The sequence below is a fragment of the Dasypus novemcinctus genome, chromosome 3 (assembly GCF_030445035.2).
Source record: "Dasypus novemcinctus isolate mDasNov1 chromosome 3, mDasNov1.1.hap2, whole genome shotgun sequence".
Taxonomy (NCBI): domain Eukaryota; kingdom Metazoa; phylum Chordata; class Mammalia; order Cingulata; family Dasypodidae; genus Dasypus; species Dasypus novemcinctus.
In genome coordinates, this window is record NC_080675.1 from 60,901,528 (window position 1) to 60,918,952 (window position 17,425).

General features: G+C 42.7%; 1 protein-coding gene across 20 annotated transcripts in view; it reads left to right on the forward strand.

Annotated features, from left to right (window-relative positions):
- Positions 1-1,438: 1,438 nt before the first annotated feature.
- TRIM9 (tripartite motif containing 9) overlaps positions 1,439-17,425 on the forward strand; it is a 124,218-nt gene continuing 108,231 nt past the window's right edge. For 11 of the 20 annotated variants that reach the window (XM_058293429.1, XM_004454095.4, XM_004454097.4 and 8 more), the window contains exon 1: positions 1,504-2,651. In XM_058293429.1, coding sequence (XP_058149412.1) covers positions 1,584-2,651 — 1,068 coding nt within the window. In that variant the 5' untranslated portion in view covers positions 1,504-1,583. Of the gene's footprint in view, positions 2,652-17,425 lie in introns of all 20 variants that reach the window. The other 9 variants (XM_058293434.2, XM_058293436.2, XM_058293438.2 and 6 more) reach the window with 5 other exon arrangements.

The following is a 17,425-nucleotide window of genomic DNA, read 5'->3' on the forward strand; positions in this document are numbered from 1 at the left end:
AATATATATGCCTTTTGGATTCTCTGGGCTCAACCAGCTAAAAGCCAGGTTAAAAATAAATCACATTAGCATTTGTGATTAAGATGGTTTTAAATAACAACGAGGATGCTTTCCCCCCACGCAATGATCATTAACTCTTTTTTTTTCCAACTGAAGAAGGTGTTAGAAAGATAACCTAGTTTATTGGACTATTTTTCCAAGGGCAAGAAAGTGGTTTTAAATTTTAAACGTAGCCACATATAGCTAAGTTACTTGTTTTCTGGAGGATGGAAAACTGGAAGATTGCTTAGAACCCAGAAAGAGTTTTTGTCATTTACATCGTTAATCACTCACTGTAAGGCAGCCATGTATTATTTTTATTTCAAATAAATCACTGCCTCAGAGCGTCACCTGACTCAAAGTTTTGTTGTTTCCGTCGGTTTAATTGGTTTATTCTCCACCATCAAATCGACAGTTCCGCAGGCAAGAACCAGGACGAGATAACTCCAGCGGTGCTGGAGGGGTGGGGGTGGGGGCGGAGGAGAAAGCATGTGGGCAGTACTAGGCCCCCTCCTCTCCCCCCACCCCATCACCACCATCACCCTCACCACACACTTCACTGGAGGGAAAAGCAAGGGCTGGAAGCTGTGGTAGATGCTCGGGACACGTAGCATTGAACAAGGTTTAACATTTAGACTCTGCAGTGCATACAGTGATTCACCTACAGGGCTAGTTACTAAACTCTGAGCACTCAGAAACAGGCAAACCATTCCTGCCTCCACTGCACCACAAGTCTGCTGGCCTTGTTAAGGCTCCGGGAGCAGGGGCTAGGGTGAAGGAGCACAGCCGCTGGGCGCGGGACTGTGAAGGGCTAGAGCGCGTTCCCAGCACAGCGTCGAGGCCTCTGGGCAGACCCTGAATGTAAGGCGTAAATTGAGGGGGTTTTCAGAGGGGTGGGGGGGTGGGGGTAGGATTTACTCCTAGATCGATCCTTTACTTGAATTACCTAGTTTAGATCTCACGGCAACACCAGGAAATCGATTTTATGAACCCCTTTTAGAGGCGAGGGGCTGAGGACCAAAGCCGCGAAGCGACTGCCCGGGACGTGGGAGCGCCAGGGACCAGCTTCAGCAGGTTCACGGAGGGGGCGACATGCCAGGCTGTGGTATAGAAACCTAGGCCGGGGTGAAGCGCCTGCTGTGTCTGCAGCAGCGCGAGGAGAAGGGGGCCTTGGGGTCTTCGCAGCACTCGCCAAGGGTAAGTCGGCGCAGAGACCACTGCAGGGAGCCAAACGCAAACAGTTGGCGACAAGCACCAGCCCCCTCCGGACCCACCCGCTACGGGGAAGGCTTTCTCACGCCCCCCTGTTCTTGGGTGACTGCACCGGAGGTCGGAAGGAAGCGGGGCGAGGGATGAGTCATCCCGCCTCAATCCTCCTTCCCGGTCCCCTCGCCTCCGCACGTCGGCCCCCTCCCGAGCTCGCGCTGCCAGAGAAGGCGCCGCTCGTCCTTAGACTCCTCCACCAAACCCCCGTGGCCTGCGGTGGAGAGGAGACGGACGGGGCGTAGGACCAATAAGGCCTTTGCTCTCTTGCCCGCCGTCCAATGGGCCGCGGCCCAGGGACTAGGGCGGGACTAAGAGGGCGGAGGGGGCGGTCCGGGGCTGGCGAGCCTCGCCGCGGCTCCCCGACTCCTGAGCGAGCGCCTCTCAGGGAGTCGGCGCCGAGGCGACGCGGAAGGCGCCACCACCGCCGCCGCCAGCCAAGGTACTGGGCACGGCAGGCCCGTCGGTTACTTCGCCACCTCGGCACCCGCTGCAGCAGCCGCTGCCTCGCTCCCAGCCGGCTCCCCATGGAAGAGATGGAAGAAGAATTAAAATGCCCGGTGTGCGGCTCCTTCTATCGCGAACCCATCATCCTGCCCTGCTCTCACAATTTGTGTCAGGCGTGCGCTCGCAACATCTTGGTGCAGACCCCGGAGTCTGAGTCCCCCCAGAGCCGTCGGGCCTCGGGATCCGGGGTCTCCGACTATGACTATCTGGATCTGGACAAGATGAGCCTGTACAGCGAGGCGGACAGCGGCTATGGCTCCTACGGGGGTTTCGCCAGCGCCCCCACTACCCCATGTCAGAAGTCCCCCAACGGCGTCCGCGTGTTTCCCCCGGCTATGCCGCCACCGGCCACCCACCTGTCACCGGCTCTGGCCCCAATACCCCGCAACTCCTGTATCACCTGCCCCCAGTGCCACCGCAGCCTCATCCTGGATGACCGGGGGCTCCGCGGCTTCCCCAAGAACCGCGTCCTGGAAGGGGTGATTGACCGCTATCAGCAGAGCAAAGCTGCGGCCCTAAAGTGTCAACTCTGCGAGAAGGCGCCCAAGGAGGCCACGGTCATGTGCGAACAGTGCGATGTCTTCTACTGCGATCCATGTCGCCTGCGGTGCCACCCGCCCCGGGGGCCCCTGGCCAAGCACCGCCTGGTGCCCCCGGCCCAGGGCCGCGTGAGCCGGCGGCTGAGCCCGCGCAAGGTCTCTACCTGCACGGACCACGAGCTGGAAAACCACAGCATGTACTGCGTGCAGTGCAAGATGCCTGTGTGCTACCAGTGCTTGGAGGAGGGAAAACACTCCAGCCACGAAGTCAAGGCTCTGGGGGCCATGTGGAAACTGCACAAGGTGAGTCTTGAGAAAACACACCCCTAAGTCCCCCCTCCGAGCTGCTCCCACCCTCCGATTTTGCAGCGGATGGTCCCTCTCCTTTTGCCCATAGGGCTTCCCAGCGGGAACGCAATGCAGGCAGCTCGGACGTCTGCCTCCCCCGTCTGGTGCATTGCAGGAGGCGCAGGCGGCCCTTAAACGTCGCGAGGGGAGTTGAAGGTCCCCGTAGAGTTGTTGCAGGGATGTCTTAGAGCGAGTCTCCCGGGGCGCGCTGCCTGCAAGCTGGGCTCAAGGCGCCTGCTTTCCGCTGCGGGCCTGCAACCTACCGCCGGCGCCGGCGTGAGGGAAAGCGCTGCGGAACTGGGCAGAGCCCGGCTAGTCCCAGAGATGCCCAGAAGGCGCGCGGCCAGGGCAGGCTGCAGGGCTTCGGGCCGCAGTCCGGGGAGGGGAGGCGCGGGAACCGCGCGGTCTCACTGAGGGCAGGCGATTGCAGGTGCTGGGTTGGCAAACGCCTAGAATTTCGGCGGGAGCGGGGGAAGCCGCCACTGGCAGAATACTGATGAGCCCACCCCCGCCCAGACCTAGCGCCCCCGCAGGAGGGGACGCGAGGTCGTGTTTCCTGGCGCTCCAGAGGCTGAAGGGGGGGGTGGGGAGGAGGGACTGCTGTTGCCATGGCAACACGGCGCCTAACCTTTCTCGTGGGGACCTGGAGCAGGAGTGACAGGACCTTAGGTTTCTGCGCAGTCGCGACCTGAAAACCTGGCCGCTGCTCCTTCCCTTTCACCCCAACTGCCCCACACACTCATTGCTCCAAGATTCGACCCGTTTCCTCTTCCAGCAGTTGTACGTGCAAACTTTGGGACATCTGTTACTAGATTTAGGCACTTTCACCAAGGCTAGCTGCCAAAAGAGTGCTTTTAACGATGTGTTAGGTCATGCCACTTCCCTGCTCAAAATCCTCCAGTGGCTCCCCACGCTCCTTAAACGGTCCTTAGAATGGACTACCAGGACCTACATGATTTACATGACCTTTAACCTCTTCCTCCTCATCTTCCCCACTCACTCCCTCTTCTCCTGTCACACTTTTCTTCTTGGGGTTCCTGAACCACTGCCAGGCACCTTCCTGCCCCCCGGCCTTTGCATTTGGTGCTCCCTCAACCTGATGTGTACTCTCTACCTTCCTTCAGCCTTTGCTCAGATACCACCTTAGCAAATGAGACCTTCCCGACCTCAATTGCTGCCACTTACTCCCTAGTTCCCTCTCTGCTTTATTTTCTCCATAGCACTTATCACTATCTGGTATACTTTACATTTTAATTATCTTGTTACATTTGTATTTATCTATTGTTCCCCCTCTCCTCACTGCCCCCCTCACACTAGACAGTAAACTTCATGAAAAAGACATCTTTATAATATATTTCTCACAGCTGCTTAGAAAGAAAGGCAGCCACTCTTGAGGATGTGCATAAATATGACTTTTACCTTTTAAACAATCCATTTAGCCAGGGGTGGGGAAAGCAGGGGAGGGGTTCAGAGTTATTGGAGAGAGTTTTTGTCACATCGCTGAGTTCCTAGCCCAGGAAAGAGGCAGGACAGTGAAGATGGTGCTCAGGCCCTGCTTTCAGAAGTCTGCAAAGGTTCTTGGAGATGTAGAAAGGCTGGCCTTTGAGAGAGGTCCTGAGGTTAAGGCTGGGGTATTGATATTTTATTTACAACAAGAAAAGGAAAATATCCCCATTTTTCAGCAATGAGTGGAAGTTTTAACTCCTTATCCCAAGTGAATGTGATCCATATTTCCAGTTATTTTGGCTTTTGAGAGAGGTCCTGAGGTTAAGGCTGGGGTATTGATATTTTATTTACAACAAGAAAAGGAAAATATCCCCATTTTTCAGCAATGAGTGGAAGTTTTAACTCCTTATCCCAAGTGAATGTGATCCATATTTCCAGTTATTTGGTTGCTCACAAATAATCTATCGAACCATATTAGTACTGAGAATGATATTATTCTGCACAAATTTGAGCCCCATTAGGTACATGCCAATGTTTTTTAGAACACTCCAATTTTTAAAATTTAGGTCACATATTTAATTTTGAAAAGTTTCAAAACTTCAGCTCACAGTCCATTTTTTCTTCATGTTATGATTTCAAAATTCTTAAACTGCTAACTATAGTCTATGTTAAATTGCCCCCATAAAAATATCCTTGGCACTAAAAAATTAATCATCTGGTCTGGAAAAAGAACTTAGAGTCACACACTTATTAGGATGGTCAAACTGCAGCATTATTTTTCTGTGAAGAAGTGCCTATACTTTCTCCACTAAGACCAAAAGGAACTTTTAAATTTTTGTCAAGTCGCATGAGGATTTGAGACATTAAACCATTTGTTTTATCGATAATGGCAATTGTGAGAAGACAAATGGTGCCAACTGGGTTGAAATTTGGACATCTGTTTAAAAGAGTATTGATTTGGGGTGACTCATGAAAAACAAAAGCCGTTTCTTCTCTGATCTTTTGCACATTTTTTTCCAAAATATTAGGTGGATATAATTTTTGTTCCCTTAATATCAGGACCAGTAAATTGCCAAGAAAAAGTAAGACAGAAGAATTACAGAATTTGACATGCACTTGTCCTCTGTTATATGAACAACAAACATTACTTTCCCACCTTATCTCCTTAACAAGGGAGTTAATGTGTCAATGCTCAATTTCTCACATAGATTTTCTCACATAGTCTCTGTTTTAGTTAATGATACCTCTATCTCCAAAGAAACTCAGAGGCCAGAATTCCTATGCCCTTCAAACAAAGAAGAGCAAAGAATTGCACTAAGTAGTTTCCCCAGAGCTGGACAGCTATCAGCAGAGGTTATTACTAGATCTGAAAGTTTTTGTTAATATTCTACCATATTATTCTTTTCATCTGATAAAGACAAATCTCTGTGAATAAATATATTCCTCAGGCACAGTCATCATCTTCCATATTCAAGGAAAAATAGCTGAACTTTAAGTCATTTTAAAAATAACTGGTTGAAATTCAATAGTTGTCAATTGGCCAGATTAAAATATTTTTCACATATTGTGCTTCTGACCTTAAAATTCATGTAAAATAATAATACATGAAGTAGCTATATAAAGCAAATATTTGGTAACATAGATATCAGCACTTGCTTTTTCAAGTTTAGGCTGGTATAAAGAATTGCTACTAAAAAATGATTTTGTAGACACTTAAAAATAGGCAATGAGAACCACTATTATTACTTTGTAATTTTAAGCAGTTTTCATTCTTAGATCCTAACATTATCCTTGAATTCCTGGTGTGTTTTATCAACCACTGAATCCATAAATGTATGTGTAACCATTCTTTTGTGTGTGTGCTGTGGAGCAAGAAATTTTTCCTTTCTGTCCGAAATGTTTATTATTCCTTCTGAATCTTGTCTCAAATGTTGAATCTCTCTTATACTTTTTGTTTTTCTATTTGAGATTTGCATTATAAGCAACATTTAAAAATAATCCATTAATATGCCTTCATTTTCAAAGTATTCTGAAAAAAAATATTTGCTTTGTTGTATGGTGACATCAAATATTTGGGTAGCAAATGTGTTATTTATGGCAACTAATATATTAGGTTTACTATACGTCATCAAACATAATACAATCTATATGTTCCTGTGGTAGGTGTAACAGGTAACATATGTTCATGGTTTTTCTTTTTAAAAAAATTTCTTTCAATTTACTTCTGGTATAATCAGATCATTCTGTGTCCAATGTAAAACTTCTTACAAGAATTAAGGGGAATATTACAGAGAAGAGAATTGTTCCTTTTTGTACTGACACATAATGGAAAGAAATGACAGGAGATCAGGATTGCATACTTGAAGCTGCCACTTGATGAGGGTGACTTTAAGCAGGTCTCTTAAATTGTATGCATTCCACCCATAAAAATGTAAAACTGCTAAAACTATATTTGTGAAAATATTTTGAAGCCATAACCTAAATGTGTATAACTTACTAATTTCAATTTTGCACAAGGGTAAGTTTTTGTGTAAAACAGACATTGGTATCTTACTAGTCGACACAATCTGCATAAAATCTAACCCCCTAACATGGTGTCCTTTGCTTGCTTCTTTCAGAGCAAGGGTGCAATACAAAGCTGCTCTGAAAGAGTGGCCTAAAAGAGTGGGATACATCTTCTTGGGTCTACAGAAAATATCCAGTTTAATTAAAGTCAAGGAATAAGAATACTACACAAAGATTTATTTATATATTGAACAATAACAAAGGTATTTGTTTCTAATAACAAAGCTAAATGATGACCAGTATGACTCAATATTTTCCAATTTCTATGACATGCCAACCTTATGGCAGAGGAAGATATTCAGTGGCGCTTAAAATCGCTGCTCAGGGGTGGGTTGTCACATCAACTTATATTCCATTGGCTAAAACAAGTCATGTGGCCAAGCCTGATATCTGTGCACCAGGAAGGACACTCTTTCAACAGAGAGAGGCACCAGGGAAGTGCCCCATAGTGGAGAGCAGCAAATATTTTGAACAAATGGTAAATCTGCCTGTGACGGTTTTTGAAGCTATGTGGACCCCAGAAAATCCTGTTCTTAAAGCTCTTCCATCCCTGTGCTTGTAAACCTGTTGGAGGTAAGATCTTTTTATTAACTTATGTCTGTTAAGGGCCTTTGGTTAGACTGCAGGACCCAGGGTGGATCTTAATCCTTTTATTGAAATCCTTCATAAACAGAGGAAGAAAGAGCCACAGGCAGGAAAAAAAAAAACTGTAGAGACAGAGAGGAACCCACTAAGCAGAGAGAACACCAAGAGAGCAAGAAACTTAAAGCAACGCGGCCAGAGGAGAAAGCAGGGATTGGCGGAGCCACCACTGTGCCTGCCACCTGGCAGGAGTCCATGATCATCAGCAGCCGAGCTTGGGGAGAAAGCTTTGCCTGATGCCTTGAGCTGGACATTTTTCTCAGCCTCAGAACTGTAAGCTTTTAACCTAATATATCCCATTGTAAAAGCCAACTTATTTCTGGTATATTGCTCCCAGAAGCTTTTAGCAAATGAAAACACAGCCACTCTCTTAACTCTCTCTTCTCTGCTTCTCTCTCTCTGGAGATGGGTCTCTTTGGCCTGTACCAGGCCTGGCATGACTCCTCCAATCCCACGTGATATGACAACTCGACATGACAGTTCAGCTCAAGAGTCTACTATCATCTAACTCGTGTCTCTCTGCATCTCTTGGTTCAACTTCTCAAACCTAGTGAGATATTCTGATTGGCTCAGCTTGAGTGAATGTTTATTGTCTGTCTGGGACACAATTCTACCCCTTTGTTAGGTGGATGCAGAGGATGAGGATGGGGTGAGCAGGGCACTAGACTTAGGTGCAAAATTTAAAGAGGCACACAAAAACTCAATAATCAAGATAAATATCTTAACGAATTATTTTAAAAATAAAAATTAATGCAGTAATCCATGATAAGCAAAATACTATTTTTTTTAAAAGATAGAATCAGTTACAGCACCAAATCATATTTGGAGCCTGAAGCAAAAAGAAAAAAAAAATCAGTAATACTGATCCTGTCTTTATTTAAGCTTTTGACATTTTATTCATCATGGATTTTTGCATTAATTTTTTTAAGTTGTATTAAAATATATTTATGTTGATTGCTGAGTGTTTGGGCACCCCCTTAAATTCTGCACCAGAGGAGAGTACATCATTTACCTCATCCTAATCCCAGTTCTGAGGGAGTGTAAACGAATACAACCCCAACTCCTGAGCTCACTGTTCAGCAGAAGGAAATGAGGAAATGCCCAGGGCAGAATGCCTACGAAGGCAGTGTGGGCTGGGGGACATGGACACACTCATCTCGTACAAAGAGGAAGACATTCTGGGTGCAGAAGAAAACCCTACCTGGGTCCTCTGCATTTTAACTACCAGTAGATTTACCAAAATGAAATAACAGAGTTAATAATGATGAAAAAGAGGAAAGAAATATAGAGAACACTGACATTTGGAGCTCAGTTCTTCCTCTCCCCAGCAACACCCAGCGCATACCAAGTGGTTTATGTTGGTACCCTATTCCTATTATTTGTTTTGGTGAATATGACCATGTAAGAGCAAAGTGGTCGCTTTCTTTGCTTGTGTATGAGTGGGAGAAGGAGGACAGAAGGTGTTAAAACAATTTTGCATTTACTTTGGGTACCTCTTTTAAAGTATGTGGTTTGTTTGAGTATGGGAGGAAAATAAAGATATTTTATTTCAATAATTGCATCCATTTGTTAGAAGAAAAGCTTTTAGTAACTATAGGACTGTAGTTAACTCTTTGGTGGGGGGGAGGGGGTTATAGGAGCAGTACTCTTCTTTCTTTAGCTAAGTGCTTCCCTGACTATCCTCATTCCTACCACTGCCTAGTCCATGTGATTCTGGGGCTGTCAATTACAAGGCCCTGCTTTGCCTGGCCAAATAGGAGGGCATGTTACATAAGCCCAACTCTTCTTCCTTCCGCTACATTAGTAGAAGAAAATAAGGCAGCACACAGATATACAGAGCTAAGAATTCTGCAAACATTTGAGTCCCAGATATCAATCATGTCTGAAGCCAGCTACCTCCTCCAGCTTTTCCCATCATGTGAGTCAATAAACCTTCCCCTTCCTTTCTTTTAATTTTCCTTTAACTAGTATGTGCTGATTTGCTGCCACTTTCAACTGAGAAGTTCTGATTATGAAGATACATAAACACATACAAACATTTGTATTTGAAGATGCTAATTCTTGCTAATTCTAGATAGTGTCTCTAGACTTAGAAGGCTGAATCCTGATACAGTAAATACAAATGGGGAGGTAATTTTGATACAGTGAAATAGAAATCATATAATATTTAATCTGATGCTACCTTCCCTTTACTAGCTGATAGATTGCTTTTTCCCAACCATTCTGGTTTGAGGTTACTTACAAATAAGCTTAAGGGAGCTTTTTTAAAAAAAAAAAAAAAAAAAAAATTCAAGTTATTTAGTGCATGTGGTGATGGCACTAGTAAGGCTGTAAGAGTGTGGTTCTGAAGTCAAATGTCTGCCTATAATCATTTGTGCCTGCTTTTTAAAGGCAAGCTACCACTGAAGATATGCATGAGCACACCAGAATTCATTGTGATTTGACCCATAATCCAGGTCAGAATTTCTTAAACTATGAAAATTCACTCTAACACGTGCCTAACCCATGTAGTTCACATTGTGCATTATTATATCCAGGTACTGATGCAGCCTGCAATAGAGAAAACTACTTAAGTCAATATACATGTTCTAAGCTTATTCAACTTTAGAAACTCTTTTTGATGGGTACACGAGTTTTTCAAACATCATGCCAGGCAATGATTAGGCAATAAATTAATACAGAGGTAATTGTTCTTAATCTTCAGTCTACAAAGAGCAGAGTATCCTAAAACTCCAGCCTATAAATAAATGTCCATAGTAAACCCGTCCTTAAAATTAATGATAATTTTTAAAAATAAATATTGAAACAAATTTATATTATCCTTTAAATATTAAGGTCAGAGATAAGGAAGCAAAAATAACTTATGGTTTTTAGCTTTTATATCTATGTACTTGAGTATATGTTGCTTCCCTTTCTATTGTAAATAATTTAACTCTGAGAAGACAATTATTTTTTACATTAGTAGTACTAATATAACATAGTAACAAAATAACAGCTTTGATCTACTTTTTACTACTTTTAGGCTTTGTATATATGATGTCAAATGACTGGTTTGATTGAGTTCTTCAAGAAATTCTTGATTGTTTTTAAAATACTTTTCATAAGGCAAAAAAGAGGCAATACAAAAAGTTTAAAACTCTAATGCCAATCCTGTGAAATACAGCAAAATAATTTGTGAAAGGTAAATAAGTAGTGTTTTTCCTGTTATATTTTAGGCTTTGCAATATTTTCAATATTGGCATTTAGGGTCAAATCTTAACCTAGAAAAAGAGTAACAATTTAATGGTCACCAACTGTGCACCAAGATTCATCAGAGACATGTAGGTTTCACCAGTAGCATGTCTAACCCATCCCAAAGGACATCATAAAGCCAAAACCACTTCCTTAGAATGTTCCTTAGAGTGTTCTCATGACAGTTTTATCCACAACCCTAAACTGGGCCCTGACAGAACTATCTCGGGTATATTTACTCAGGAATCCCAAGCAGACTGCATTTGACTGCAGTTTACCTTTATTTACACTGTGCCTGGGTCAGAGAAATCATCCCAATTTCATTGTACTTTTGCTGGGCCCTGTTTTGCCATCCTTTCAACTTTTCTGGTTTAAAGTGCAGCATGTTGGCCACCAGTCTGGTCATGGTCCCATTCGCCTGCCTAAGTCACCCACCCCTTCTTGACACCATCTGGACTTCCAGCTACCCCAAGGAGCCCTTCTCTTCCTGCCCACCATGATTGCCCTCGACCATTTTCTTACAATCAGTAGATGAAGTGTTTTAGTTTGCTAAAGGCTGCCAACGCAGTACACCAGAAATGGGTTGGCCTTTACAATGGGGATTTATTCACTTATAAGCTTAGAGTTCTGAGGCTGAGAAAAATGTCCAAGTCAAAGTGAAGCTCTCTCCCCAGAGACAGAGCTGCGAGCGATCCTGGACTCCTCTGCATATGGCAGAGTCTGCCAGTCTCTGCCTTCTCCTCGGGGCTCCATCACTTGCAGCCTCTGGCTACTCCATCTGTGGCTTTCTCTCTCAGCTTCTGTGGGTTCTTCTTTCTTTCTGTGTCTTTTTTCTCTTTGCTCCCATCCTCTTTATAAAGGATTCCAGTAAGGGGATTAAGACCCACCCTGGGTATGCCTTACTGAAGTAATCTAATCAAAAGCCCCCAAGTGAAGTAATTTAATCCAAAGAAGTCCCCACCTACAATAGGTTTACACTGACAGGAATGGATTGACTTTAAGAACAGGTTTTCTGGGATCCTCAAAAACCTCAAACTACCACATTATGTAAACTTGCTAAGCCCAGTCAGAGGAGCTGACACCAAATGACACCAAATGAGTCTGAGGGTGGTCTGGTGAGGTCCTACATGCCTCCTTGTCAGAACTAAGTGGGTGCTCTCTTCAATGGCAGGAAAGTTCTAGGGTTCTATCAACTCAGGCCCCTTATAAAATAATGCATCTTAAAATGTATAGACTAAAAATAATATAAAAGAATTAATGGAGTTTTAATAAAAGTGGTACATGGTACTTTGTCTCTTCTGCAGTTCTAAAACGTTTATAAGTTAAGCTTTAAAAACACAAAAATTTGTTTAAACCTGTAAGCAGGTACCTTTTTTCCATTTCCTTTCAGTTTTGTTTTATTTTGTGTGAATCTTTCACCTAGGTGGTTAAAATAAAATATGTGTATTACAGTTCAAGAACATAGATTTACACGACCTGACTTTCACCATAAATATAAAAAGGGATACGTGAACTGGAAAATTCTACTGTTTCAGAATAGATTTAAGCACTACCAAATAAAGTGGTTTTCATAAGCTTTGCCTAAAAGCCAGAACAATGTGTTTTATCTAACTGCTCTGATTAAAAAAGAAACTGTTCCTTAAAAGAATTACCTTTGAAAATACAATGCTAAACATTGGTGCGGGAATTGCCATCTTCTGTCATTAGCCAGTACATATAAATGGTTAATTCTCATCAACTGCTGATTCATTCTGGTGAGGGTTATTGTCTGGCCCGAAAGAATTAATTCAGCTTTTTTTTGAGATTTCTGTTCCTTCTCTCTTCAGTCTTACTTTGATTGCACCCTGCATTTTAAGAAGCAACTGTTTGACACCAAATGTTTATCACTCTCTCCCCTGCTCCAGGAAGAGCCTGAGAGAAGACAGTTCTGCTCTGACCTGTGCTGTACATCAATCTAGGATATTTTCTCTTCTCTGATCGAAGCAAATTGCAGAGAGGAGTAAATATGAATATGGGGTGATTAAACAGTTTTTACCTAATGCAGGTCTTTATAACAGGCTTTGTGATTTTGTAAGAACATTCTTGGAAGATCAAATTTACACATTTTCAACTGCAAGTACAATTTACCCCAAAGACAAATAGTAAACAGTCTGTAAAATAATCTCCCATTTCTGATCGTCTGTCCTTTACTTTCTTTTCATCACTGCAAACAACCAACAGCTGATTTTACTACAGATATGTATAGTCCATTACATGGTGTTACTGATGATGCTTATGCCTTCACGAAGACACACCAGTTCATGAAATTGACAAATTGTTTAGCTTATGTTATGCTACCTCCCTCACATCTCCATGAAATGTTATCCCAAGAGCATTAGTCATATAAAATCAAATGTAAAATTGGACTTCCATCCAATCCAATAAATCTTACATGGCATAGATAAATACATGGTGCTTTTAACAAGCAGTTCTCATTGATTTTATTGACCATCAATCACCTAGCCTAAACTTAGCAAGGAAATATGATAAACAGCTTTCAGCACACAATCAATGCAATATGTAAGAACCTTGATGTTTACATTCAACTTGTGTTGTCTTGCTACCTTTTGCCATTGTGGAAGCAAATCTACCACTGGTGGAATTGAAACATTATTTAGTATTTTTCTCTGATTTCTACTTTGAGGACAAGGAAATAAGAAATATAGAAACTTCCATGAACACTGAATTTCCAGGCAACTGCAATAAGCACAATAAGCAAGGGTACAGAGTGTGACTACTGTTCATTCCCTTACGGATAAAATATGGCACAATTATACCTGGAATAGGATATGGATTTGTTTATTGCTCTGGTCAATACATATAAAAATTGCATGGAAAAGTTGGAATTGATTGTAAGGTCCTGCTTAGATATGAAACATATTAGTAAAACTATTGGCATTAAGTACCATATCAGCATATAAATTTTTAAAAATCAATCTGGAAAGAAAATTAATGCTTCTAATATTGAGGATAGCCTCAATTCTTGCTTAATTCACATATATTATCTGATTTGATATTAACTGCAACATTTTGACCTTGCTATTATTGTTTCAGAGAGGTTAAGAGACTTACCTAGAGCCACATAGCTTGATCCAGGGATTTGTACCTAGACCTATTTCACTCTCAGGCCCACACACTTTTCCATTGACCACACTAATCCCGGTGTTGTTGAAATGTTTGTAATTTTAAAATGTCAAGATTTCAAATTTTTTATAACTGAGCTCATGTTTGGACAGTAATCAAACATTTGCATTGAGCCCAAAAATCCAAAGCTCACTTGACACCTCCGCTTGGATGTTTCACAATTATGTCTCACTCAGCATGACCAAAATGAATTAATCATCTCTCCCTGTTCCATAACTCAAAAATGTCTTCCTTGTGATGATTTGAAGCTATATGTACCCCAGAAAAGTATGTTCTTAAAGTTGATCCATTCCTGTGGGTGTGGTCCTATTTTAAGTAGGTCTTTTGGTGCATAGGATTTTAAGTTAAGACGTGACCTACCTCATTCAGGGTGGGTCTTAATCCTCTCACTGGAGTCCTTTATAAGAGAATGGAATTCAGCCAAAGAGAAAGAAAGCTAAGGAAGCAAGAAGCTGGAAGCAATGACACCTAGAAGAGAAGGGAGAGACCCGCAGATGCTGGCATGTGCCTTGCCATGTGACAGAGGAGGCCAAGATTGCAGCCAACTGGTCTTTGGGAAAAAAACATTGCCTAATGATCCCTTGACTTGAAAATTTTTCTCAGCCTCAAAACTGTAAGCTTGTAAGTTAATAAATTCCTATTGTCGGTGGCAAACTTGGCCTGGTGGTTGGGGCAACTGTCTACCGCATGGGAGGTCCGCAGTTGGAGCCCCGGGCCTCCTTGACCCGTGTGGGGCTGGCCCATGCGCAGTGCTGATGCGCCGCAGGGTGTGCTCTGCCATGCAGGGTGTCCCCCGCGTGGGGGACCCCCCCCTGCAGGGGGTATGCCCCGTGGGGAGAGCCGCCCAGCGGGAAGGAGGGTGCAGCCTGATCGGGAGTGTCGCTGCGGGCGTGGAGAGCTGACTCAAAGAGATGACGCAGCAGGGGGAAGCACGGATTCCCGTGCAGCTGAGGGCAGAGGCAGACAAAGAGGGAGTGGCAGGTGGACGCAGAGGGTAGACAACCGGGGTGGGGGGGAAGGGGAGACAAATAAATCGATCAATCTTTTTTTTTTTTTAATTCCTATTGTTAAAGCCAACACACTTCATAGTATTTACTTGAGCAGCTTAGCAGACTAGAACATTCCTCTTTTTAAATGGGAACCAAAGAATACAGGCTTCTGAATTCTACAGACTGGAGAAAAGTGATGATGAAAGATATTTTAAAATTAAGAATCTCAGATAAAATACTAAAACCAACACATATTTTAAAACATAGACATTAATAAACACAGATTAGCCTAATGGAGAAAAACATCAAGTTCTAGAATATCCAAGAAGGGTGAAAGAAGGAATTCTTCTTTAATAATCTTTACCACTTATTATGATCTAAGTACATAATGTTCTAGATCAGGGGTTCTTAATCTTTTTGTTTCAATGACCTCTTTGCCAGTTAGGTGAGAACCTCGGACCCCTTTCAAAGTCTACACTATACTGTGTATTATTTAATATATATATCACCCCCATATCAACATGTCCCCACAATAATTTTTAAGTTCAAGCTCATGGACCCCTTATTAAGAATCCCTGTTCTAAGCACTGATCAAAGTACTTTCTATGCAATAACCTCAGAAATTCCCACAATGACTCTATGAGTTATGTACTATTATCTTCATTTTACAGATAAGGAAGCTGAGACCAAGTAACTGTCTTAATTTACCATGGCTGCTGTACACAAATACTACACACTGGTTGACTTAAACAGCATAAATCTATTGTCTCACAGTTTTGGAGGTAGATGTCCGGAATCAAGGTGTGAGCAGACTGTACTTTCTGTAGCCTTCTGATGGTGGCTTGCCAGCAATCCCTAACTCTATCCCTACCTCCATCACTTTGTCATCTGTCTCCTTCTGTCTCCTCTTCCTCCTACTCTTCTGCTTAAAGGACTCCAGTCATATTGGATTAAGGCCCACCCTTATTTGGTTTGGTCTCACTTTAACAGGATCTTCAAAGATCCTATTTACAAAGGAGTTCACATCCACAGGAGAGGGGGGAGGGTTAGGATTGAACATGTCTTTGTTGGGGACTTGATTCAATCCATAACAATAACCAAGAGGCCAAAGGCAAGTTTCCCCTTAAACAGGCTCCAGAGTTTGTGCCTTAACCTGTTATTGCATAGAGGAGGTCCTACATACAACTTTGTTCACTCTCATTCTAACAGTCAGAGGTAAAATTGCTCTTATATGGAGGTAGCAGGTCACTTATTAGTTTTTGTTTTTAAGGTATAATTCAAATACTGTAAAATTCACCCTTTCAAAGTGCTTAATTCTGTGGCTTTTAGAATATTCACAGACTTGTGCAATCAGCACCACTAATTCAGAAAATTTTTGCCACCCCTTAAAGAACTCCATCCCCATTAGCAATCACTTCCTTCCCACCCCCTGTTTTAATGGATTTGCCTTTTGTGGATATTACATATACATGAAATCATAGAATATGTGACCTTTTGTATCTGGCTTCTCTTGCTTAGCATAATGTTTTCAAGGTTCATCCACATAGTAGCATGTATCAGCACTCCATTCCTTTTTTTTTTTTTAAGATTTATTTATTTAATTAATTAATTCCACCACCCACCCCCCCACCCACCCCCGCCTCCCAACAGCTTGTCTTGCTGTCTGTTCTCTTTATCCATTTGCTGTGCGTTTTTTCTGTGTCTGCTTGTCTCCCTTTGTTGTGTCATCTTGCTGCATCAGCCATCAGCTCTCTGCAGCATGCGGGCCAGCTTGCCTTCACAGGGAGGCCCTGGGATACGAACCCAGGGCCTCCCATATGGTAGTCAGGAGCCCAACTGATTGAGCCATAGCCGCTTTCCTCCGTTCCTTTTAATGGCCAAATAATATTCCATTATGTGGTTGTACCAAATTTCATTTATTCATTCATCAGTAGATGGACAATTGGGTTGTTTCCACTTTGGAGTTATTATGAATAAATCTACTATGAACATTCATGTACACATTTTGTATGAACATATGTTTTCAGTTCTCTTGAGTTTATACCAGGAGTGGAATTGTTGGGTCATATGATAACTCTGTTTAACTTTTTTTAACCAACTACCAAGCTGTTCCCAAAATGGCTGCTCCATCTTCCATTCCCACCAGCAATTTATAAATGTTCCAATTTCTCTACAGCCTTGTAAACACTTGTTAACACTTGTAATAACATGTTTTTTTAATTATGGCCATTCTAGTGGGTATGAAATTCATTGTGGTTTTGATTTGCTTTTCCCTAATGCCTAATGACATTGGGCATCTTTTCATGTGCTTACTGACTATTTGTATATCTTTTTTAGAGAAATGTCTATTAAAACATCTTGCTGGTTTTTAAATTGAATTATTTGTCCTTTTATTGTTGAGTCATAAGAATTCTTTATATCTGAACACTTATTCACTTGTAAAATAGGACAAAGATATGAGCCTCTCATCTCTTAGAGGCACTCCCAGGAGAGGAAATGCAGGCACAGACAGAACTGAGTGTGCAAACTTGTCAAGACTGGCCCACAAGGACCTACTGCTGTATCCTTACCCTTGCAAGCTGCTTGTCAGCCAGATAACCCCAAGTGACCAATTCTGAGGCAGAGTTTGAATAAGCTTTATCAGAATTGGCTCCTGACAAATGGGAAACATGG